The sequence below is a fragment of the Carettochelys insculpta genome, chromosome 15, assembly GCF_033958435.1.
Source record: "Carettochelys insculpta isolate YL-2023 chromosome 15, ASM3395843v1, whole genome shotgun sequence".
In the NCBI taxonomy this organism is placed as follows: domain Eukaryota; kingdom Metazoa; phylum Chordata; order Testudines; family Carettochelyidae; genus Carettochelys; species Carettochelys insculpta.
This window is the reverse complement of record NC_134151.1, coordinates 29,559,731-29,585,691: the sequence shown is the minus strand read 5'-3', so window position 1 is coordinate 29,585,691 and position 25,961 is coordinate 29,559,731. Positions and strand designations below refer to the sequence as shown.

The window sequence follows — 25,961 nt, the reverse complement described above, 5'->3', positions numbered from 1 at the left end:
ACGTGACACAAAAATCGATGATAGGCTCAGCTGCATGAAAGTGCACACACATCATAAAGGAAAATACAAAATGTATCAAATTGTTCAGATCATGTGCGATAATTTGTATGTTTTCGAAGGACCGGTATTTTTTTTTCCAAGGACTAGTGCTGGGCCACAGACCACACTTTGGCAAATGCTGCTTCGGTACATTCCCCTACCCCTCCCCCAAAGCAGCTGCATTTTTAGCCAAGTAACTTTGGGGTACTTTTTCCACCTCTCACTGTATGAGCAATATTTCCTCCAAATGGTCTTATGAATCCGAATCCATGCTTGCACAGAACATGCCATATATACTGTTTACCAACCCAATACTTTTAAACTTTTAGAACCAAATACTTTTCATGTGATTTACTGAAGAAAACTTGCTGTCCATCTGTATATATAAATGCAGAGAGACAGGGAGATAAACTTCAGATAGATCACAGAAGTATTGATTCTGTCTTGCTTTTCCATGAAGATGTAGTTGATTTACTAACTGGTTTTTACCTTTCCAAGTATTGTATTCCTGATCCTAGATTATGCAATTCATTTTTACATTGGTCCTGACCTGTGTTCCTTGTAAGGTGTGAGTTTGTGTGGCTGTTTGGAGAGGTTCAAATGCTACCTAGGTGATTAACAGAATGCCCATATCTAGGTTTTATTTTTTATTGGTGGTGCGCAGTCACACATGCCTGGGCGCATATAAAAATTATTCTCCACATGGATGGAAAAAATCCTGCCTTGGATAGAAAAGATTAGAGAGAATATCCTGACCTGTTGTCAGTCACTGGCACAATTCCTTTGGCCTTCGATGGCAGTTGCACCAACGTATATGAGAAAATAATTGCCCCAGGGTATATATAGCCTACCCCATCCAATGCTGTTATGTACGCTGTCTCACCTTTCTAAATGTAATTATCTTTTCATGCAGGGGTTGGATGGTGCAAAGGGAGAAAAAGGTGACAGTGGTGAGAAAGGAAGAACTGGTGATACCGGGCCACCTGTGAGTAACTCAGTTTGTATGTGTAAAATTTGCTAGCTTGTATTTTTTCCCACACAAAAACTTCAGCAGCAGTTTTTCAAAACTTTCTCATAGGTTGCTTTCCTTTTTAGGGTCCTGCTGGTCCTCCAGGACTTATTGGCTTACCAGGCACCAAAGGGGAGAAGGTAATAACTGAGTAGGAAAAGGGAAGGTGAAAATATACTGTAATCATAATGATGAAAGTAATTATAATGAACTGGCTAGAGTGTGTAGCCCAGGGGCAGGCAAGATACAGCCAGCAGGCTGGATGTGGCCCACCAAGCCTTTTAAGCTGGATTGTCCCTGTGCACAGGCCAGTGCCACTCACAGTGCATAGCTGCTCCCTGTGTGTCTCTGTGCTGCAGAGATGGGGGGAGGTTTCATGTGCTGCCCTCACCTCCAGCAAAAATCTCTCTCCTCCCATTGGCTGGTTTCCAGCCAAGAGGAGCTGAGAGATTTTGCTGGGGGAAACTGCAGTATAATTTCTCACTTCCCATTGGCCAGTTTCTGGCCATTAGGAACTGAGAGATTTTGCTGGGGCCAGAAGAAGCGTGCCTAGTGCCACATGGAATGGTCTAGGTCTGCTAGAAAGCCTGGAATCTTGCTTGAGAGTGCTGCTGGCCAGGAGCTGCTTAGGTAAGCACATCCTGGCCAGAGCATGCCTCTGGCACCCCCTTCCAGCCCCTCCTACACCCTCCCCCAGACTAGAATCTTCTCTTACATCCCTACCCCTTCCAGACCTTGCACCCCAATCACCTGCCCCAAAACACAACCCTCTCCTTCACCCAAACTCCCTCTCAGACCCCCCACCCTCCTTTCCTACACCTCAGTTCCAAACTCTCTTCTGCACCCAACTTCCAACGCAGACCCTACATGCCCTCTTGAGCACTTACCAAATCTTGGAGTGCTCCCACCCCCCTCAAAAATTATTCCCCACCTCTGGTATAGGTAAACCTGCCCTCTACTGGGTATAACCAGAATTACAGAACTGTGGGTCATATGCACTATATATTAACAACTATTGGATTTTCCTTTAGCTCAAGTAGCAGAGGCCTGTGTTTTGGGAACAGCGGGATTTGATGCTATTTCTTTGATGCTCAGAGTGGCCATAGCGTGGTGACACACAGGAAATCCTAGGTTCCTGTGGGCTTGTTGGATAGCAAGTACTTCATGATCAGATGAGATCAGGCCTTAAAGGAGCATACAGATGCTTTTGAGACTTTTTAATTTGAGGCAAATTATAAAATTAATTTAAAATCCACTCTGCAGTCTGCTTTGGCATCCATCTCTAAGCCAGTTAGATAATGTGGTGAAGAGAATGCAGAAAGAGCTAACTCTCAAGTTGAACCAACTATACCCTGATCATAGACCATATTATTTTATTTATAAATATATCCATTTTTGCTGAGAAGTAGATTGTCAGTCATAGCATCCTCAGGAATCACTGGGTTTCTGTTAAATACCTGTCCAAGTACATGTATTCAGGAGGATTTAAATCACTAGTCAGCAAATATGTGACTAGAGAGCTTATAGGCTGAGCAGGGTTCCATCTATAGAGCTTTTCTGTCAAGCTAGGTCTACACTGGCCGTGGAAGATTGAATGCTTAGGTTTGATCTTCCGGGGCGCTGCTTCGCGGTCCGTGTCAACCCTGCAACTCCTTGCGAGCCACAAGGATTAAGGAATGTTGGTGGGAGGAGTGTTCCCATCAACAGTCTGCAGTGAAGACAGGGACTAAAATTGCATAGCAGCCGTTGACATTGCCAGTAAGTGTAGACGTAGCCTAAGACATAATGGAAAGTCAAATGTGATTTGAAGCAGCAGAATGCAGCATGTGGCGCTTTGCCTCCCTCCTGTTTTGTTTTGTTTTACTTATTTATTTATTTATTTATTTTGCACACGCATTTTTTGTTCTCCCTAGTAGAAGTAAGTGACACAAATGAGAGCATCTGAACTTCTGAAATTGCCGTGTTCTGCAGGGTATTAATAAAACAATTATAGACTTATTGAACCAAACTCATCTCTGGTGTAAATCCAAAGGTTTGTAAGCTGGATTTCTTTTTTTTCAAAGGAGTCTGTAGTCAGCTATGCTGTATTTACAAAATCCTTAAGATCCTCCTGCCACCTTCCAATTGAATAGCTATCGCTGCTTACTCCCATTACACCTGTCTTGCTAGGTTCCTTAATTCCCCCAAATTCCTTTTTCAGAAATCTAATATTCATGTACTACTGCATTCTCTCCCCTTACTATCTGAATCTAGCTATCTAGTTAGTTTTAAATCACAATTCCAAGCCACCTTATTATTCTCTATCTTTCTTTCTCAATCACTTCCTATCAATTGGAAGTCACTAGAGTTACACCCGGGACAATTCTGACCTACTTTTGTCAAACACAGAAGATTCTAAATGATCCAGTTTAGCTCATCCACTTGCCCTGTGTTCCCAGGTAACATTCACCTGCCTTAAGGAGAATTATTGTCAACAACCGTACAAAATAATTTGTCTAACAAAGCTGCAAAAAATAGTTTTCCTTTAACTCTCTACATCCACTGTTTTCTTAAAGATTATGCACATTTAAATTGAATCTCAACAAACTGCAAGACATAAAGTTCACATAGACCTATTGGCAAAATAGCTAACTTTACAGTCAGCATAAGAGACACTTAACGTGGTATCCTTTCTTCTTCTTTATTTTTTATAACTCCAGGGCAAGCCAGGGGAGCCAGGATTAGATGTAAGTATTTGAAATATTATTTTCATTGTGGCATATTAAAACGGTTGGTGTTTTAATTTTACAAATTCCTATTTTCCACATGGGAAATGAAGCACATACTTCATCTTTCAGTTTCAGTTGAATGTGATGTGCCCAGCAGAGTGATCGGATGAATGGGAAGTGAACTTCCTGTAACTCACTTACTGCATTGCAGCAGTGATGGGCAACCAAAAAGACTGAGTGGACCACATGAGTGGCCCTCCTTCTTCTCGGTGGGCCACAGCAGCCTGGGGCCTGTTGAGGTTCCACCTGCAGCTCACAGACCCTGTCCACCACACTCCCCCACGGGCTTGTCATGCACTGGGACACTGGAACCTCCCACTCCCTCCCAGCACTTTTGGAGCACCACAAATCATGTTTCATGCTCGGTCCCTGCTCCTCCTTGCTCCCTCCCGGAGCTGCAACCGCTATGAACAGCTGATTGGTGGCATTCCCGAGGGGGGAGGAGGAGCAGGAACAGATTGCAATGAGCCGATTGTGATGATCTGAAAGTGCTGGGAGGGAAGGTGAAGAGTAGGAAGTGTGCCTCAGAGTTGCTTGGGGAGGGAGGCAGACAGAGAGTCCATAGGTGGAGCCCCAGTGGGGGTGCATGCAGCCCACAGACCACAAATTGCCCCCCCGCCGGTACAGCCTTGAGACTGCTCCTGTTCATGCACCACAGCTGTAGCTCTGCCACAGATTAATTAGATGCCACCTCATGGTTGGATTTGGAATTCCAACTTCATTAAGATGATCAGACTAAGAAAATCAAAATCCTTGTCAAGGGGATACAAGACCATGAAGGTAGATTAAACCATTAGCTCTCCCCCAAAGAAATCAGCCATAAATGTTTGTGCGTAAAATACGTGGTGTCTTTCTATCTGAGCTTGTGAGCTAGTATGCATTTGATGGAGTTGTTTGGACCTAAACTTACAAAGACCCTTCTCATATTAAAAATGTTCTTGATAGGGTTTCCCAGGTCTACGAGGAGAGAAAGGAGATAAGAGTGAAAGAGGCGAGAAGGTCAGTATATGTTTTCTTTTTCTGGTCACAAAGGGCCAGATTCTGTCTGCACAGTCATGGCAGCCCAAGCCAACAAGGTTAAAACAATGTAAATGGGAGACATTTGCTCTACATTTATCCATGAAATGTAATTTTTGGGGGGGGGGGGTGTGTGTGTGTGTGTGTCTATCCACACACAAAGCCTCTTTTCATTGTATCTAGTATATTTTATAGAAATGAGTTCTCCTGTAGTTGCTGCATATAGACTTTGCAGCTCTGTGCCCTAGATTAGTGGTTCCCAACCTTTTTGCCAGTGCAGACCCCCAATCACCTCCCCAAACCATTCACTGACCCCCATCAAAGCCAATTCTAGCCACTATGTACATGTCATGAAATGAAAAAGGAAATCACAACATAGATTTTCGGACAGCAATGAATAACATTATTGGAAGATATTTAATTTAAAAGTAGTAATTGATAGTAACTTTGCAATTTATTTAAAACTTATTTTCTGTGATCATTTTTACTTATCTTTTATTTTTTTCTTGGAGCCTGGCAATACCCTCAGAGACATCCCCCCCCCCCCCCCAATTTCATGGACCCCAGGTTGGGAACCACTAAAACATGAGAACCAAAGAATTAAGCAGAGATAGTCCAATCAATTTTTATTTACTGTTCACGCTGCAAGAAATTTAAAAAGAAAAAAAAACCCTCATTGGTGGCGAAAAAGATACATTAGGAATCAGATCCTAAAGCTGTGGCTTCAGTGGTACCTTGCACAAGCAAAGACCCAGTGAAAAACTGAATCAGTGTGTCAGATTCTGGCCGTTGATGCTTGAAAACTTTCTAATGTACAGATCCAAGGCACTTGTAACCCAGGTAAGGACAACTGTTAAAAGAATCGACATTATTTTGCTGGTTTTATGCACACGAGTGGTTTCACTGTGGTGACTGAATTTTCTAACCTGTTATTGTCCCTAATGGATTGTGGCCGCAATGGAGAAATTTGCACTGCATCAGTGTAAAGCAAAGCCTACACTGCTGTTGTTTATTCCAGCACCTCTATAAGTCAAAGCGGTGTATCTGCGATGAGCTAGAGATGGGCTTAGAGGCCAATTTCCAGATTTCCTGAGGGGGAGGGCCTCAACACTCTGCTCTGTCCTAGACCTTGGACCCCACTCTGCCCCATCCCCCAGTGCCCCATGCTGCACTCAGCCCTATGGCCACCAAACCCTCCCAGCACGGAAGGTACCTAATGGTAAGAGGAGAGCTTTGTCCTTGTACCATGCCTCTCATCTCCTTCCCCCCAACAAAACTCTTCGCAGTCAATTCACTGCAGCCCTGCCTGCTGGCTGCCTGAGAGAGTCTGACTGCAGAAGCAGCAGCAACTGCTGGGGACCCGACCACCCACCCCAGAATAGTAATTCCATTTTATGAAGGTTTTGAAATTTATAAATTTTCGTTTTGTTCTGATCTGGAGCAAAACCCCCAAATTTTGAATTTTTCCATGATACAGAAATCCAGGTGGAAAGAATTGTTTTGAAAGAAATCAGTATTTAATAATTTAAAATAAAAATTTATTAATTTCAAAATTAAATTCTGTCTGGCAGGGTACTGGGAGCCCCAACTGAGCCAGGAGCCCTGGAGCCAGTGCTAGGAGGAATAATGTAGTGATAGAAGCATGGAAGTCCTGGGGGGCCCTGGTTGAACCAGGAGCCTTGGACCAAAGAGCCAGTGCTCCCAGGACTTCCTGCAACTTGGGCAGCCCAGGAAGCCAAGTGGCCTTGGGAGCTATGGTCCTGAAAGTTCTGGGAGCCCTGGTTCCATGACAACCTGCCCAGTGGTCTGCTGGGAAGGCAGGTGAGCTGGCAGGAAAACGAACACTTGCCCCATTTTCCATGGAAATTCATCAAAATCAACATTTAGATTAAGCTGAATTGACATTTTCAAGCAGAAACCCATCCCACTGGAAAATTTACAACTATTTCTAATTATGCATCAGTGTAACTACCTCAGTGTATCTACATCTTTGTGAATCACTCTGTGGACAAAGCCTAAAATGGCAACACGGAAGGTCTTATATTAATATTGAACTGTCATCCTTCTATGCCAATCTTTTTATTGTGTCAACAGGGAGAAAGAGGAATACCTGGTAGAAAAGGAGCCAAGGGGCAAAAAGGAGAACCAGGCCCACCAGGGTTGGATCAGCCTTGTCCAGTGGTATGTGATTGTTTTGCCAGAAAAAGCTTTACCTTACATTCCATGGCACTCTGCCCTTGATTCTGCTGTCTCTTGGAGGGTTGTTTGACAGCTCCGTTATTTTGTACTAGATTAGAGCAGATTGCTGTTACTTTCTTTTCTTCTTTCAGTGTTTCTTTTAAATTGCAGTGCTGAGATAGAAGTACTCAAGACATATCACTCCTTTACTTGCCAAACATGGACTGGCTGAATTAATAAAGAAAAGACTCTTGTGCTAAGGACCTTATCAGTCTATTTAAAAGGCAAAGACGTGTGCACTGGATAGTTCACCCTTTTAAATGAGGGAGGAGGGGTTTCAACCCAACCCATCTGTACTCAGATATTGAGTATGTGGGGACTCTGAGGACAAAGTGGTAATGTGAGATTAGATATTGAGTTAAATTCATTTGTGAAGTCACCAAAGATTACGTAAGTGCAATTACACTGGCACTGAATTTGGCCCTCGGTTTTTCCTTGGCAAAATAGATACCTGATTGCTGTGCAAAATTCTCCATTTATAAATTGTCAGGTTAAAATTAGACTCCATTTTCTGCAAAATAAGGATGGCAGATTAGTCTAAAGGCAATGTTTTGTGGCTGGTTTGACAGTCTTGGTATATGGTGCTGCCATGTCCAAAAGGGTGCTTTTTCACTGTGCATTCCCCAAGCTATCAGTGAGACCAAGGGAGGAGGCAGGCTTTTGAGAGGTCTCTATGACAGCTGCTCAAAGTAAGACAGTGAACAGCACCAAAGAGTTGTCTCTCCTCAAACAGCTACTGGGAATAGCTGAATGAGACAGAGACTCTTACTTCCACTTCCTCAAAACTGCTAGTTTTTAAGAGACCAACATTAATCAGACTTACTATGTGTGTTTCCAGAACTTCATATTCACTTGATGGCTGCACCTACACTAGCAAGTTCTTTCAAAAAAAGTGGGCTCTTTCAAAAGAGCCCATGAACCGTCTACACGGAAAAAGCATTCTTTCTAAAGTAAATGGAAAGAATGTGGTGCTCCTTTCGAAATCGCTTCCTTTCCTGTTTCAGGAAGAGCACCCCCTTTTGAAAGCTTCTTTCAAAAGAAAACGTGCAGACGCACCTCAGGGCCCTTCTTTTGAAAGAACAGTCTTCATTTTCAATCCCTGGCCTGTTCTTTTGAAAGAACAGGGGCTGCACGGACGCTGTCTTTCAAAAGAGCAAATTACTCACTTGATCCGCTTCTTTGTGCACGGCTTTCAAAAGACGCTGGTTTGGAAGAGATCTTCAGGAAGAGCTTTTTCGAAAGATCTCTGTAGTGTAGACATAGCCAATCGGGCCTAGCCAAATTCTCTTCTATGCCAAGGTAGTTAGGCGAGGGAGTTAATATCTTTTATTTGACCAACTTCTGTTGGTGAAAGAGACGAGCTCTTGAACTACACAGAATGCTTTTCAGCTCAAGGTATTCCTCCTTTCCTAAACTATTAATTTCTTTGTACGTGTAAAATGGGTTTGTTGGTGCTTATCTATTTTGACAAAATTCTTTTGAGATTTATGGATGATAGTTACTGTTGTTAAACGTCGTTTGTCACTGGTTATAACTTACTCCAGCTATAGTGATTTACTGTGGGTATGTGCTTTAATGAAGCGACAATAAATGATTGTTAGGCCTGATCTACACTTAAAACTTTTGCCAACATAGCTGTCATTCAGTAGCATGTGTGTTTTATTCTTTCTTCTCCCTCCCACTGACCAAGAGAACTATGCTGCTGTAAGCGTTAGTAGAGGCAGACATACCAACAGTGTATTTGCCAGTATATATTATTTTGTTCAGGAAATTCATATAAGCTATACTAGCATCTGTAACTCACTTTGTCTTCTGTAGATCAGCTTTTGTGTGTTGGCTTATTTTACTTCCATGGTTTTAATTTTGCTGTTACAAAGTTAGAAGGCTCTTGTCTGACAACCAGGTTGGTGGTGTCTAGTTTAAAGTGCTATTCTTGTGTCATCAGAAATAGTTACGGGCATTAGAACTTGTTTTCTTTTTGTTGTGGATTAAATTACGTCTGTTTAAATAACTTTTCTGTGCCCATCATTCTCAACAAGCAGTTAATTTTTAAACAGGGAGATCATAATATTAAAGGCGACAAAGGGGAGCCAGGTTTACCGGGCCTGAATGGGTTGAGCACACCCTGCTCTTTGGTATAGTATCTCTTCTCTTTTCATTTCTTGCATGCCTCTTGTGTCTAATTGTTTCTGCAGCTGCAAAGCCTTTTCATAATGGATATATGAGTGCATTTTCCCAAACAGACAAGGAAATGCACATTGCATTCAGAGCTGATTTGTACTTCTATGGAATGGTGGCTGCAGGAGTACACTGACAAGCCATGTACTGAAAGAGCATTTGCTGTGGCAGAATCTCGTTTTCTGCACGTATTAGCTGCCAACAAGTTAAAGTGCAAAGATTTTGTGAAAAGATGAATGCATGGATGTGCTGTGTAAAGTGACTGTGCATGAGCTTGCTCTAAAACAATATAGAAGGTAATGCATGTTTAGCTGATCTGTATTCTTCTTTCAAGAAACAAAAGGCCAGTATGCAGTCATTGTTCCACAAAGTTAAATGAGTTCCTACATATATCAAGGAAACCAAATCTATACAGGGCAACTCTTGATATTTGCCCCTCAGAGTAGGGTGTTTTTTTTTAAATTATTAATCAGAGGATTACCTATTTTAATTTCAGGGAATACCTCAATACAGGTGTAGTAAATATGATTTGAATGGCACTGTACATGGAATCTGATTTCTTCTGTATGTAGGCTGTATATATGCTTACTGATACAGTATTTCCATTTCCTAATTACTATGCCTGTAGATTAATCTATATATCTCTGTTTCAAGACCCTTTATTTGAGTAGTTGTCATCCTTCACTTCCTGACCTACTGCATCATGTTGCTGTGTGCTACTGAACAGGTTTCAGGCCAGGAGTAGATAGCTTTCTCCCTGTGTAGTGTTTGCAAACTAGTTTTTAACTCTTTAAAATGCTTTGAGGTCCTTTGGGAATAAAGGTGTTACATAAATACAGGTTGTTGTTATTATTGCCAAAATAAACATATGGGTTGTATATTTTAATGTAAAGTTCCTGCTGGGGCAAGATGTTGACTTTAGAGCCCAGGAGAACAGGTCATACTTGAACCTTGAGTCATCTTGCCAGCAGGAAGTGCAGGACAAGACAGAGTAAGCTCAGAGTTTGCTTTGATTGATGCGTGTCTGACAGTGTGAGCTGGATTCCTACTCCAATCCACCAAGCTCCTTCCATGCCATTGTACCCCCAGTAATAGAGGGCAGGAATTTACCGCTAGCAAATACAAAGTTCAGATGGTTTGGCAAAGTGCTCTTTCAAAGGTATTTAATCAGAAATTCAATATTTTATGCTGCAGCAGCAGCAGGAAGAACAAACATGTTACAATCTCTCTCATTATGTGGCAAAAGATGTGTTACTGTAGCATGACGTGTATCATGGCAATGATAACGTTGGGATGGTGTCATTTGCCATCTGTCACACTGGGCTTCATGTAGATTAGGTTACCTTAACTTATAAAAGTGAGTGCAAAATATAAACAACAGGCTGTGAAATGATAGACGGTAAGGGCCTGTTTTTTAAAAGGAGCAGTCTAAAGTCTGTGTGTTTTTCACTTATAGTTACCAACAGTTACTGTCACTATGCTCACATACCTGGTATCTGCAAACACAACAGCTGATTAGTTACCTTTTTATCAACATGCGTGAATACCCAATTTGCTGGTGCATGAACAGGAATTTAATGTGCAGAAATACACACATGGGCTTTATGCTCTTTAAATATCCAGAACCAGAAATTTAGTACGGAGCTTAATCTGCTGTTCCTTCAAATTTGGCTTTGATCTGGAGAGTTGGTTCATATTCATGTCTAATCCCTTTCCATTCTAAGGATGGTCTAATTAACTAATGTTTCTTGTATATATGGTCAATTTCTACCCCCCCCCTCCAGCCCCGTAGCCAAACTTTACTAACTTCTTGATTTCCACAAGACTCTGATACTGCTATGTGTCAGTAACTTAAGCATAGAAGACCCAATATTTTTATCCATGCTCCCACTGAATAGTCTGTTACTCCATGAGTCATTATCATCTGTATTAGTGTAATGCTATGACCAAGACTCCATTGTGTTAGGTGATGTACAAAAGAATGGGCCCTGCCCCAGAAAATTTACAGTCTAAGGCAGTGCTTCCCAAAGTGTGGTCTGTGGCCCAATACCAGTCCTTGGGGAGAAAAAAAAAATACTGGTCCTTAGAAAATATACAGATTATCGCTATGTAATATTATTATTGTGAACAAATAATAAACAGTGAAATTTTATTCATTTTTCATTTTTTTAATATGTGTTTATATTTTGGGGCCACAAAAAAAAGTTACTGAAAAAGAACGGATTGCAACTATATAAAGTTTGGGAAATCCTGGTCTAAGGGAAGGTCTACACAGCAAAGTTATTTTGAAATAAAAGCCGTTATTTTGAAATAACTATCCTAGCATCTACACAACACAACTACTACTTCAACATAATTTCAAAATTGCGGTTAGCTTATTTCAAAATTGGCAAACCTCATTGTATGAGGAATAATGCCAATTTCGACATAGGTCTTTTGAAACAGGTGCTGTTAAGACAGGGAATTAGACTATTTAGAAATAACCTATAGCGTGTCCAATGGCTGTATTTTGAAATAGGCTCTGTGCATAGATGCTGTAATTCAAAATAGCTAAGTGCTATTTTGAAATGCATTTTTGTGTGTAGCAGGGTTATTTTGAAATAAGGCTGCAGTGTAAACATATCCTAAGTGAAATCTTACTGAAATCAGTGGGACAACTCAGGACTTCTCAAAGGGATTAAGAGCTACAAGGTAAGACTCAAAAGAAACTGAGATGCCATTTAAAAAACAATAAAACAAGCAAACCATCAAAAACTGTGTTCCTGCAGAATTCCCTGCATATGTACTTCTGACAGCATAAATCAGAGTCTTTTAAATCAGGTTGTGAAATTAATTCATTATGATTCCAGGTATTTTTTTATTACTCCTGATACACTAATTGTTTCTCTTGCCTATGCATTTTTGCTTATGTACAGTGTTTTTGTGTGGTAATTAGGATCAGTCATTGTCAATTATTCTGTTGAATCTTCCACCATGATGATGAATGGCTTAAGGTTTTTTTCAGCATGAGACTTAGATAACTTCCAACAGAAATGACACCTATGAATTAATTTTTTCAGGGACCAGATGGACTGCCAGTACCGGGATGTTGGCACAAGGTAAAGTTTTTGCTTGTATTTCTGACCATCACATAAACTGTGCAAAGGAGAATGTGTCTATGTAGAAATTGCCATACCATATAAAAGTAGAACTTCTGTAGCCTGTCTCTTAACAATATTAGAATCAGATTCTACAGAGAAAGTGCAAGAAACTCCAAAACTGTCAACTGCTGATTACCTTACTCATAAATACTGTCCATAAAGGAACTTTACCAGGGCTCCATTTTTCCACTTGCAATTTAGGGACCCAGTCATGTGCATAGTTAGTTTAATAACTTGACTGATATGAATAGCGCACATTTAGTTTAATGGGAAGAAAGCTACTTAGTGTGCAAATGTTTACAGGTTTGGGCTTATAGGCACACTTAGATGTTTATACATCTAAATGGCCAAAATTATATACACAAATATTTGCACCTGCCAAACCACTAAGTTGGCCCAGAGAGTGTAAGACAGGGGTCAGCAACCCCCTGGCACAGGTGCCAAGAGTGGCATGTAAGCCAGTTTTCATCGGCAAACGAGGCAGGAGCTCAGCCCAGCCCTTCCTCCCCCATGCAGCTGGGAGCTTACTCAAAGCTATGCCACCTGTGGATTAACAAAAGGCCAGCTAATGCTACCAACCATCACCAAAACCATAAAGCTCTGCATCTTAATTTATTTATTAATGAAGCTGTTGTAAGTAGGACTGTTTGTGACTTTAAAAAGTATCACTGGCACTTGAACCATACCTAAAGCTCAAAAGGGGTCAAATTTCGGCACTCTGCCTTGGAAAAGTTGCTGACCCCTGGTTTAAGGGAATGTTTATAGCATGCATACATAATCTGTTTAGGAAATATAATAAAATGAAAAAATAGTAAGTTATTCTGCACAAATGAAAACTAAGCTAAACCCAACTCTAGCCTGGTGTTGCAGAACAGGGATTGTGCCAAATGTTTCCTCAGTAATAAGTGTCAAGTGTATTAAAATTATTTTTCTCAATGTAAAATTCTCTTGATGCTATCAATATACCACAGGTTATTTGAGAATACGGGCTTTTTTGAGAATGTGTCTTTTTATGCCAGCACACATGCCATAGTTTTCAAAGATGCCACAGTGCATGTGAAATTATGAGAGAGAGCTTTAATGAACAGGGAACAGTGAAAGCCTCTTTGCTCATTGTCCCCTGCCACCTTATTAGTGAAAGTGCTTGGCTCAGAAATCTGGGTTTAACTTAATTTCCATTCTAGCTTTACAGTTTTCTGTTAGGCCCTGCCCATATTCTAGCTTTTAGCCATGACTATGAAACCAGATAAGAGTTTTGGTCTCTAACCAAGCTACAAATCATTTGGCTCCATACAGCACTAGGGTGCTGGAACAATTTTATAGTGGGGTACTGAAAGCAGAAGTGATGTATTTGGTTGTTATTACAACTTAGAGCAAGGCCATACTGCCATGCCCCTGACACCCTCCATTCCAGCGCTCTGACACTAGGGTATTTCTGCTTTCAGGTTACCGCACCTACACCTGAAAATGTGCTTTCTAGGAAAAAAGGGCAGCTATTCAGTAGAGCATCAGTAGTGCAAATCAAGCACTTTAATGACATGCACATGGAGTTGCATGCAGGACAGTGCATCCCAGGATATCTAGTAGACAGAAAACTAAAAAAGAGGATGACTCTCCCAAACTAATTGCCTGGGGCATGGTTAGGACATTTTGTCCATACCACTAAAGGACATTACTGTAAACCAGTCACAGAAGCATGTGCCAAACTATGGCTATGTCTACACTAGAGGGTTTTGTCAACAAAACTGGCATTTTGTCAACAAAACCCAGGAAGCAGCCAGATTCCTAAGGCATTCTGTTGACAGTAAATCAACAGAATGCAGCACTTTTGTCGACAGTCACCTTCCGCTTCCCATGAGGCGTAATGCCTCTCTCAACAGAAAGTCAGTCTGGAGGTTCCTGGTGGCCCCCTGTTGCCAGATAGAGCTTTCAGGATACCGGGCAGCCCTGTCTGCTGTGCTTCCAGTTGGCTGTTTTGCTGATAGAGCAGCTGGGCAGTCCAGCTGCTGTCTGTCAACAGAACAGATCGTTCTTGTGATCCACTTGGCAATTTGGCCACGAGCTGTCGACACAAGTTTTGTGAGAAGATATTCTCCAACAGAAATGTCTGTCAACAAATCACTGTAATCTAGACATAGCCTAACAGTCTGGCAATGCTGAAGTTACTAACCAGATTTTAACCATGTGAGGTTGGGATATAAATCAAGTAAGAGTCAACCACATCACAAGCTGGTTACAAACTCAGTTAAAATATGTGTGGGGCCTTTCCGGGAACTGTATTTAATTTTATGCTGAATCGCGTAATTGTTTAATATGAAAAAGTCAAAGGGGATTAATTTTACACCATTAACGATAATTAATCATTAACTCTTTGCAGTGAATGAGTGTAAGAAAACATTCCTGTCTCTGTGAATAAAACATTTTCTGTGTGTTTTATTTTTCAGTGATCTCTAAGCATGAAGCATAAAGTATGTAAATATTGTGACATATTTTGATCTTCTAATTTTTGTAAAAAAATCAACAGTAATATATTGATCTTTTTTATACTGGATACTTTCATTTATTGACTTTTAAAATGTTCTTAAGTTTCCCAAGCCCATAGGACACACATCAGAACACTGGGAGTTTGTATACATACAAGCTGCAGTGGATGGGAATAATGGTGTTTGCTGCTATTGCTACTGTGTGGACTAACAGTACTGAGATAATTTGTTGCCTAGTGTGCCTTACAGCATGGAGGAGGGAGTTCCTTCTCCTAAATTTGACTTTCACCTCTGCCTTTCTGTTGCGCATTCACTAAAAGGGTGAAAAAACATGGCTGAAAGCAAAAAAGAAAAGAAGAATGCAGCCCTAGAAATGAAAGAAACAATCATTTGTCATCTGGTCAACCAAAAGGACTTCCAGCTTGTACAGAGAACAAGGCCAATCCCATTTGCTGCTACATGCTTCCTGACGGAAACTGTAAAATTTTTACCGACTATGATGAACTCAGCCATCTGTGCATGCTTCAGCTACTAATGACAAAACTTGGGAAGAAACATACATTTAACCTTCTTGGTTGTGCGGCTGAACAATTTTAAGACTTTTGCTGGGGATTCTGTCTTTTTTTTTTTACTGCAGAATCCAAGAAATCTCATCTGCCAAATACACTTTTTAAAAAAATTGCTTTTGGGCTTGGCGCTGAGTGAGAACTCTGCTGAAGTCTTTTCTAAAGCAACAGAGTACTTAAAAGTGCTACACTGGGGTTTCCAAAACTTGGAAGAGCACACAGTATGAAGTGCAGTATTCAGTTCTCATGGTTGTTGGGGCTTGTTTTGTGCACACTGTACAATTTGATCTATATGCTCATATTCGCCCTCAGCCCCCTTCTCCTTGTCTCTCTCTTTCATTCTCCACTGCAAATGGATTTGAACTCAGGCTTGGCGTTTACCACACAACCATTCAAAAACACCATATGAACTGAGAGTACAGTTATCTTTGACCAGCTACATTCTATTCTTGAAGAAAAAAGAACATACAGAAAGTTATTGGATTCTCTTTATGGGATGGGAAGAGGGCTCAACAGTAGATGCCAATTACCAATGTAAAATCCAATTTAACAAGTTAACTGGTTAAATTCTAGATGAGCTAATAGGTCACGAACCAGAAATTATCTGATTTAATCAGCAAATACGAATGCATTTTCGCTAACCTCAGGAATTAGAAATAACTATGACTTTAAGGGGAGAATCTGAAAGGCACAAAAGGCAGTTAGCCACCCAGCTCCCTAGTTCACATTTATATAGTCTCATTTGACAATGTTAACATGAACTTTTAGAGCATGTCAACAGAATCTACGTGGGGCATTTAGTCTATGGCTACACTGCGCCCTAAACTCGAAATAAGATATGCAATTTCGATACGTATCCTATTTCGATTTTATTTTGAAATACTGTGCTATTTCGAGGCATCTCTTACTCCTGCAACGAGGTGTATTGGGATGCTGAAATAGCACGCCCATTATTTAGAAAAATATTTCAAAATAATGGGAACATTTCATAGACATGGAGTAGCTATTTCGGGATAGACTGTGTCGACATAAACTTAAATTACAGCACACTGGAGTGCCTTCCACAGCACACCCCACTAGTGCATTTTGCCAGGATAAGGTAAACAAGCCTCAAAACTAGACTGATTTAGCTTTAGAATTAAAGTGGTTTAGAACAGAAGCTAGCAACTGTGTGATTGCACCAATGCTATAATAATAGTGCTGGGCAATCTTCTTATGGCAAGATATCCTCTGGCATTTATTACTTTCCAAATATTTCACATCATTGCAAACTCCAGTTCAGTGCTGCAGCATATAGACATTGGGAGTCTGAGGTAGATCAACTGCCAGCATTTTACACAAACGATAATTAAACCTACCCTTTTGGGGGAAACTGTAGTTTGCAGCCGATGCAATCACACATTTGGAGGTTAATTGAAAAATGTTTCTCCAAGTAAGAAAGAGATTGGAAGAAAGCTCAATCTAACTCCAAACTGAAAATATTTCTGTCTGTGCCTTGATAGTTATATTTGGAAGTTAGATTAAGAAATCAAGATGTTGCCACATACTTCATTTTCTTTCATCCATTCACAGACGCTGACGTGTGTGTGTGTATATATAATGATGATGAACTTATTTATCCTGTATATTTAATATCTCTCTATCTGTGAATGTTTCCTCCTAATGCTAAAACTGAAATATTTTGTATGTGTTTTCTAGCAAACCAAAGGACAAAATGTTTCTGAACTTTTCAGTTGTATAGGTTCATATGTTTGGTGCCTGATGGTCTCTGTAAACAAATCATTGATACATGTTTTGTGAACTGATCGTTCTTGTTCATGCTAAACTGAAATAGGTGGATCTACCCATGTCAAAAATATCTATTGAGCATATTCCATCATTTTAAGCCAGTCTAATATATTATCATGGTTTGCTGCTGTAAAAGGTTGTACATTTGTTTATGGCCAAGACGTCCATGAGAATCACCCTGTTCTTAGGCTTGCTTTTTTCTTCTTCTTTGGTTGGTTGTTTTATTTAGTTACAGGATCAATTTCTTAGATGGTATAAAACTGGCATAAGACCCTTCATGAAGTTTTACAAATTTTGGCCCCGATCCTCTAGTTACATCTGTGCAGGCAGATTCTTCCACCCACAGGGATCCCACTGCAGGTTGAAGACTTTGGTGTTCTCTACATTCCATGTATTGGAGTTTGAGTTCTCAGCCATTAGATAAACATCAGTAAATTGTTTTATGCAATTTACTATAAAATAAATGGTACTTATTTAAATATTCTCATCAGTTCCTACGACAAACAACTTAAAAGTATAGTTATGCCATGACACTTCCAGATTTATTGCCAGAACAAACAGCCATGCTATGCTATAAATCATCTTTCAGTATAAATATACATCCATTTAGCATGAAAATTCAATAAACAAAACTAGACAAATAGAGTAATACCCATTTGGTAGATTGCTTGGCAATTCAATGGTTGTTTAATGCTGCCCCCTAGCGGATATGTTTTCTAGCTAAATAAGTAGCTTTATGTTGAATAGTAACAGAAAGATAGCTGTGTTAATCTATATACTATCAAAACAAAAAAGCAGTCCAGTAGCACTTTAAAGGCTAACAAAATAATTTATTAGGTAGTGAACTTTCGTGTCGACACATTAACACAGAGTTTCAACCGGGAGACCAATTACCTGAGCCATTATATGGACCTTTTATCTGACTCTTGACTTCCCCCACTTCTCCTGCCCCTCTTCTCTTCTGATTTGCCCACCTTGATTATAATTTTTCTGATTTGTCAACCTTGATAACTATTTTTGGTTCTCTGTGCCTGAAATATTGAGTCTGTTCTGGTATGGCTATGGTCTAAAGAAGTGGGTCTATCCCACAAAAGCTCACCACCTAATAAATTATTTTGTTAGTCTTTAAAGTGCTACTGGACTACTTTTTTGTTTTTATAGATTTACATTGGGGAGTGATGAATCAGATTTTTCTTATATTAATTTGGGGGAGAAGTATGAATAAATGTCTCCTTGGGCAGGTCTATACTACAGGGGAAGGACGAATTAAGGTATGCAGTTTGTTATGTTAATTACCTACTAGAGTTGAAGTACCTTAATTCAGGCTTCTGTGCCATCTCCACTATGCAAGCCGTCGACATCCCTTACTCCTTATGGAGGTCAGGAGAACTGCGGTCAACAGAGCTGCCCTGTAAGTTAATTAAGCACATCCCCACTAAGCACGCTAAATTAAACTCCAGAAGAATGATCATAGTAGGGTCAATCTTCTTTATAGTGAAGGCGTACACTCTTTTATGTATTTTTATGGTTGAAATACCTGTGTAAAACAAAAGAAAGCTTATTTAAATACAGTTTCATATTTTCAATTTTTTCATCTTATACATTTTCTGACATGTCACCATAATAGGAAATACCACATGCTTCTCATTTGTTCTTATTTAATTGTTGTCCTACTAATTAATTCGCTGTCCTTCTTAGACAAAAAATCTGCCTGAGACTGTCAGCCAAACTTCCATTGTAAAAGTTTGAGAGGAGGGAGAACTCTTAAATGTTTTCCATATTATCAACAGATTTATCTGAACGAGCCAAATGTACAAACAACTAGAAATCTGACTAAAAATGTTAGCAATACAAGCTGCTCTTATAAAAATAATCTTTAGACACATATTATATATTCTTGGCCCAATTCTGCTCAACAGAATTTACATCAATGTACCTATGAGTAGAATTTGGCCATCTGTCTTTTTTTTAATGGTTTTTGGTTCAGTTAGAATTCACTGTATCCTCAGAATTGCTTTTCCTCCTTTTTTGCATGTGATTGTTTACTTCGTAAGCGTTTTTTACCCAACAATGATAAAAACAGTAGATTTATAAAATAAATATTTGCTGTGGCACTTAATAAGTACAACTGGGCTTCTTGTCTGTTAACAAGAAAAATTTGCAAATATTTAATGAAATATTTTCACTGGCACATTGCCTTCAGTGTTAGCTTTACAAGGCAACCTATATGCAGAGATGAACTGTTCCATTGTTATGCTAAGAATAACAATTCTTGTAGAAATGCGAAAAATTAGGGAAAGCAACTACTCACTTTTTTCCATCCCCACTGCATTTGTTAGGGGGTCAACCAGTCTGGCTGCTGTACTCAAAATTGTTATAAATCCCAGATATGAATCTAATCCAGTTTTAAATACTTTGGTGACTAATAGCTACTTTCCACTTTGTCTGATAGTCTGCTGAACATCAAAGTAAATCACTTAGCACACTTACTTCTAAATTTGCTCAGTGGGTGTGTCTACACTTGCATTCTCTTTCGAAAGAGGTATAAATTTGCATATTCACCACCATTTGCATATTCTAATTTCAAAAATGCTTCTTTCAAAAGAAAGCCAGTGTAGACGCTGCTCTTTTGAAAGTAAACCCATTTTCAAAAGAATCCTTCTTCCCATTAAATAAAGGGAAGAAGAAGTCTTTCAAAGATAGGGTTTTACTTTTGAAAGAGCAGCATCTACACTGGCTTGCTTCTTTCGAAAGAAGCTCTTTTTTGAAATTAGAGCATGCAAAGGTGGTGTTGAATATGTAAACTTATGCCTCATTTGCATTTTATTAACTTATTTGCATGCCTCTTTCGAAAGAGGGATGCAAGTGTAGACACACCCAGTCTCTCTTGCTTATAGTTGGTTTGTGATTTAATACATAGTTTTAGTTGGGTGATTCTTGCATGTATTTGTATTCCATGTAATCCTATCCGCAAAAATGTTCTAGCATTATTTTGTGGGATATTTTGTGGTGGAAACCTGTCATTTTAGTTATTCAAAACTGAGTTGGATGAGGTATATGAGAATATACTTCAGCAATTATACAGTATTCTAGAGAGTTTAGGGGGAGCCAGCAAAAGATATTGAGGCATCAGCTTTCAATACACTGGAACTAACAGTTACCAAACAAACACTATAGTGAACAGCACACTGGCAGTTTGCAGTTCTCCTAGCTGTTTCTGCACATGCCACTTGTTCTGAAAGTGGCATGCTAATGAACAGTCCAGAAAATTCTGATGAGGTGTGGATGTAAATTTCTGGTGCCTCATTAGCATACAGTCACATGATTCGGAGTCCTCAGGAAGATGGGGCCTCTGGAAGGAGGATTTCCTTCCGGGAGATCCCTGCGGGGCCACGCTTCTGAATGGCTATTTTGGAAACCGCAAGAGCTTCTTTCAGACTCCAAATCATGTGACTGTATGCTAATAAAGGGCCAATTTTCTGGACTATTCAGTAGCATTTCGCTTTCAGAACAAGTGGCATGTGTAGAAACAGCCCCTGAGTACTACAGACTGGTAGAAACTGCCTCATTGTTTCATGTAGTGTGAACAGTCAGCTATTTTTATGAGGCTCTATTATAAAACCAGAACTTATTAAAACCAGGGAGGTGGAGGAATGTTGTGCATTTATTTAAAATACATTATCTGTAACTACTAAGCCCTAACCTGCTACTACTTCTGATGATAAACACTGATTTGTATTCATCTTCAAAAAGTCACATATATAAACATTAGGTTTTTCAATTTATTTTAAGAGTGTAAAATTTGAATTTGCATTTTCAGATTTGTTTTCTTTAGTTGAACACAGATATAGTTAGGGCCTGATTTTACAAAGTGTTGAGCACACAATTACTCACTGACTTTCAGGATTAGGCCCATTAGCTGAAATCAAAGATACAACGGCCTCCTTCTGGTTACATTTTGGTTGGTAACTTCAGTACGGTGGAGTGCAATATTGCAGAAATGCTCACAATGCAATCATTTTTATCTTGGACTGTTTGCTTTTACTACATTTACCTTTGATGTTTTACTTTCTGCATTTCACAGGAAAAAACATACAACTGGAAATGCCACTGAGCAGAAAGCTAAGGCTACAATCATAGTTTACAGTCTAAATAATCAAAGTACACACAAAACCACCTGTTACCTGTTGTGCCATACACTATTATTTTGAGTGGGTATGTAAGTTTTAAACTGGCACTTGTTCTATAATCTAAGGGCAATTACCCACAGTTCAAGAAGCTACAATTGTTAGGTCACTATTTATAAAATATTTAGAAGAATATAAATAAGTGTAATAGCTTTCCTGGTTTCTTCATGTCAGTGGGGTCTGAGCCTATAAACTGTTACCCATGCATTCTCTATTCATGCAAGTAATCACACCTGCTTCAGATGTGTCTGCTTGTCTACCTACATCAGGAAGTACTTTCATGTTGGGCCTCTGAGGAAGAACAGTTCTTTTTGAATGTATTTACATAGTATCTTTTGGAAAGCTTTCCTAAGTTTCAATAAAATATATTGCTTTTCTAAAACAAAAATAGGTACTTTTATACAAAAGAGGTATTTAGCAAGTATTTTATTTTTAAACCCTTTTGTAAACTGTTAAAATATACATACCAAAAAAAGTGTTATATTTAGTCATAATTTTGGGGAACAACTGTTTTTTAAAAGGCATTAATAGTGTTTCTTATCCACTGTGTATTGTGTTGGTATATTAACTAGTACTACATCATTTATTTCTATTTTATAATGGCAATGGAGAGTGCATTAATTTGAAACCCTCAAAAGTATTGTTTTATTATCTTTTAATTTGTAATAAGTTAAAATTTGGACTTCAAAAAAAATAAAACTGCCTCCTTTGTTTTATGATGGTGTGAATGTCTGATAAATTGCAGCATCTGTAACTAAGAGTAAACTTTCCAATTTTAAAATGATTATTTCAAAATACTATTAAATATTTTAATGCAAGAATTCAAATAATTAACACTCACTAATTTTCCCTTTGATGTACATTTACTTATTAAGAAGTCGCTAATATAAAACAAAGTAATTTGACTTTAAAATCAACATAATTTTGAGGCCATGGTAAATCATTGTTTCCAAATCATCCACATTTACACAAAAATTAAATTCCCCTTGTAATTAGCATGTAAATCTGTCCACCGCTGCAACGAAAGATGTTGAAGATCCTATTTTCTCAGAGGAATAAAATCTATCAAGCTGTCTCAAGCAGCTCCCAAATGATGCAGGCCTACATTCTCCGCTGACTGCTTGCTCCAGCCAGAGGTGGCAGGTTTGCAGAAATTTTGGTGGTGCCCAGAATGCCCGGAGCTCATGCCCCTTCTCCACCCAACACCTGCCTAATACCACCACCCGCCTACTTAAAGTTCTAGAGTAGACAGTTTGTTTAGCAGGCTTCCTACTTCTGACATACTTAAAAAATGTTGCTTTTCTTTAAGTTTTTGGCTAGCCATTCTTCAAATAGTTTTTTGTCTTTCCTAGTTATATTTTTTACACTCCATTTGATCCAAATTATGTTCCTGTCTATTTTCCTCACTAGGATTTAACTTCTACTTTTTAAACAATGCCTTTTTACTTCTCACTGCTTCTTGGTTGTTAAGCCAAGGCACTTTTGGGGGGTGGTAATACATTTAAGTTGAGCATCTGGTATGGTGTCTTTGAAAAGTTTCCATGCAGTTTGTAGGAGTTTCAGTTTTGATACTGTACCTTTTAACTTCTGTTTAACTAACCTCCTCATTTTGTGTAGTTCACCTTTCTGAAATTAAATGCCACAGTGTTGAGTTGCTGGGGTGTTTTTCCCACCACAGGAATATTAAATTTAATTAATTTACTACCGATTATACCTCCTGGCACTCTCTGGCCTGGCAACATCTATCGTCTGGCAGGACCAGGGATGTTCCAGGACCAGAGAGCCTGGACAGGAAGGCAAACTGGAGCCCACATCCACCAGCAACCCTGGGGAGAGGCACTGGAGCCCACCTCCACCAGCAACCCTGTGATGGGAGGCAGCTGCACAGAGAGTAGATGACTTTCCCCAGCAACCCAACGGGGACAGGGCGAGGGTGGTGTGCCTGGCTACTGTGCAGGGCTGGAGCCATCTCCCCAGCAGCCCCACTGGGCCAAAGTTAGAGCTGCTGTCTCCTGGCAGTCCCATGGAGGGAATCATGGGCAGGAGCCCCAGAGGCATCACCGGCCAGGTGGCCCAGCAGCAGATGGGAGAGCAGCCCAAGGGGGGGGGCAGTGATGGCTTGCGGGGGGGGGTCTATGCAGGAACCGCTGGTCTGGCAAATTCTCTTGTTCAGGACTGGTCAAGTCCTAAGCATGCTGTACCAAGCAGGTGCAATCTGTATTTACGAGTAGTCCTGTTATATTCAGCACCTGGACTAGATCCTGTGCACCACTTAAGGCTAAATAAAAAATTATCGCTGCTTTGGTGGGTTCTAGAACCAGCTACTCCAAGATGCAGACATTTAAGGTTGTCAAGAAACTTTATCTCTGCATCCCATTCTGAGGCCATAAGTAGCTAGTCAATATGGGGATAGCTGAAATTCCTACTGAGTTTATTTTTATACTTTCTCTCTCTAACCTCCCTTAGCATTTCATAGTCATGGTCACTATTCTAGTCAGATGGTTGGTAATATTTCCCTACTGCCATATTCTTATTATTACAGCATGGAATTACTAGCCACAGAGATTTTATAGTATATTTTGTTTCATTTCAGATTTTTACTCCACTTGAGTCTATGCTTTCTTTCACATATAATGCTACTCCCCACCAGTATGACTTGTTCTCTCCTTCAAATATATTTTGTACTTGGTAGTAGTGTGTCCCATTGCTTATTCTCAGGCCTGGTCTACATTAGGGATAAATGTTGATCACAGCTGTGCAATCCTAGCCATACCGTTTGCGTAAACAGGAACAACATATCAGGATTGACTTTCTTCCCTGGTGTAGATCAGGGATCTTCAGGCTCGCACCCACATCTCATACTCCACACATCAGTAACAGAGAGATAGCTGTGCTAGTCTATATACTATCAAAACAAAAAAGCAATGCAGCAGCACTTTAAAGACTAACAAAATAATTTATTAGGTGATGAGCTTGCGTGGGACAGACCCACTTCTTCAGATCATAGCTGTACCACGCATCAGCATGGAGTACCCAGGGTTGTTGGCTAACCCCAGAGCGATCAATTTTGCCATGTCTTCACACACACAGCAAAATTGATCCCCAGAATATTGTGGCACGCCAACCCTCCCTCACCCCCATAAGTATAGACATACCCTCATTCTGCCAAGTTCTGAGATGCCCTTCAAACTCTACTTTAAACTCCATGGCAGAAATTCCAATAGCCCACCTTTTGTCTCTTTTCATTTGACTTGAGTATCTGACAATGCTTTTGGGATAAACTAATGATCCTCATCAGAGAGGTAGCTGAGTTAGTCAGTCTGTATTTTCAAAAACAAGTAGTAGTCCTGTGGCACCTTAAAGACTAACAACAATTTTGGAGCATAAGCTTATGAAGCGGGTCTTTGCCCACGAAAGCATATGCTCCAAAACATGTTTGTCTATATGGTGCCACAGGACTTCTTAATGATCCATACATAATTCACTTTCATAACAAGCCTTTTGTTATGCTAATCTCTACCTCAAACCCTGTGCTGCTCCTGACTTCATCACAGTGACACTCAGGGCAGCCCTACACTAGACATTAACGTCAATCTTTCATACGCAATTCCCCCTATAGCAATAGCATATTTGAATCAATGTATCTACAACTGGCTTACGGGGCCTTCCTCACTGAGGGAGGTCAATGGGAGAAACTCTTCTGTTGCCCTCCCTTACTCCTGGTGAGAGTGAGCAGCACAGAGGGGGACTTTCTGCCCAATGGTTTGGATTTGCATATCACCATTTGGCTTGCAAAACTGAAACACAGAAGATGGAATCTAACCAGGCCCATCTCCCGCTAAGTGCAGATGTACTGTCAGGCTGTGTTGCAGTTAATACTGCTGGAGCTGAGCCTCCAGGCTTGAATATTCATGGTGCCTGAGCACCTCAAGCCCGTATAAGCCCCAGTCTCGACCTGCAACCTACTGGTTGAATTAGCACAAAACTGGGAGATGATGTAATAATCACAGACACAAGTATGGCAACACAGCTGGAGGCTTCAAAGGAAGGCTAAGCATGGAAAGGTTTTGAAGGCCCCACAGCCGGTGACAACACCTGCCTCCCACAGCCACACACACAACAGGGAGCAGCATGGCTCTAGGTGTTCCTTGAGTAGCACCCCACACCCACCCAGCAGGGAGCAGCGTGGCTCCAGCTGTTCCTTGCGTAGCACCCCCCCCCCACACACACACACCCAGCAGGGAGCAGCGTGGCTCCAGCTGTTCCTTGAGTAGCACCCCCCCCACACACACACCCACCCAGCAGGGAGCAGCGTGGCTCTAGGTGTTCCTTGAGTAGCACCCCCCCCACACACACACACACCCAGCAGGGAGCAGCGTGGCTCCAGCTGTTCCTTGCGTAGCACCCCCCCCCCCCCCCACACACACACCCAGCAGGGAGCAGCGTGGCTCCAGCTGTTCCTTGAGTAGCACGTAGACCGGGGTGCTGCCCCCGCCGCCAGCCGTTAGAGGGCGTGATACCCCACCCCCATCCTTGCAGCGCTCCAGT

The 25,961-nt window shown here is 40.5% G+C and overlaps 1 protein-coding gene and 1 long non-coding RNA gene across 3 annotated transcripts in view; one reads left to right on the top strand and one right to left on the bottom strand.

The window, feature by feature from the left end:
- Positions 1-18,547, top strand: part of COL23A1 (collagen type XXIII alpha 1 chain) — a 374,481-nt gene extending 355,934 nt beyond the window's left edge. The window contains exons 24-31 of the mRNA XM_075009626.1: positions 953-1,024; positions 1,135-1,188; positions 3,748-3,774; positions 4,762-4,815; positions 6,928-7,014; positions 9,129-9,206; positions 12,309-12,347; positions 15,193-18,547. Of these exons, the coding sequence (XP_074865727.1) occupies positions 953-1,024; positions 1,135-1,188; positions 3,748-3,774; positions 4,762-4,815; positions 6,928-7,014; positions 9,129-9,206; positions 12,309-12,347; positions 15,193-15,243 (462 nt within the window). The 3' untranslated portion in view covers positions 15,244-18,547. The remainder of the gene's footprint in view (positions 1-952; positions 1,025-1,134; positions 1,189-3,747; positions 3,775-4,761; positions 4,816-6,927; positions 7,015-9,128; positions 9,207-12,308; positions 12,348-15,192) is intronic.
- Positions 1-18,674, bottom strand: part of LOC142021135 (uncharacterized) — a 31,958-nt gene extending 13,284 nt beyond the window's left edge. The window contains exon 1 of one of the 2 annotated variants that reach the window (XR_012647600.1): positions 18,541-18,674. This is a non-coding gene — a long non-coding RNA (uncharacterized LOC142021135). The remainder of the gene's footprint in view (positions 1-18,540) is intronic. The other variant, XR_012647599.1, reaches the window with a different exon arrangement.
- Between the last annotated feature and the right edge of the window lie 7,287 nt (positions 18,675-25,961).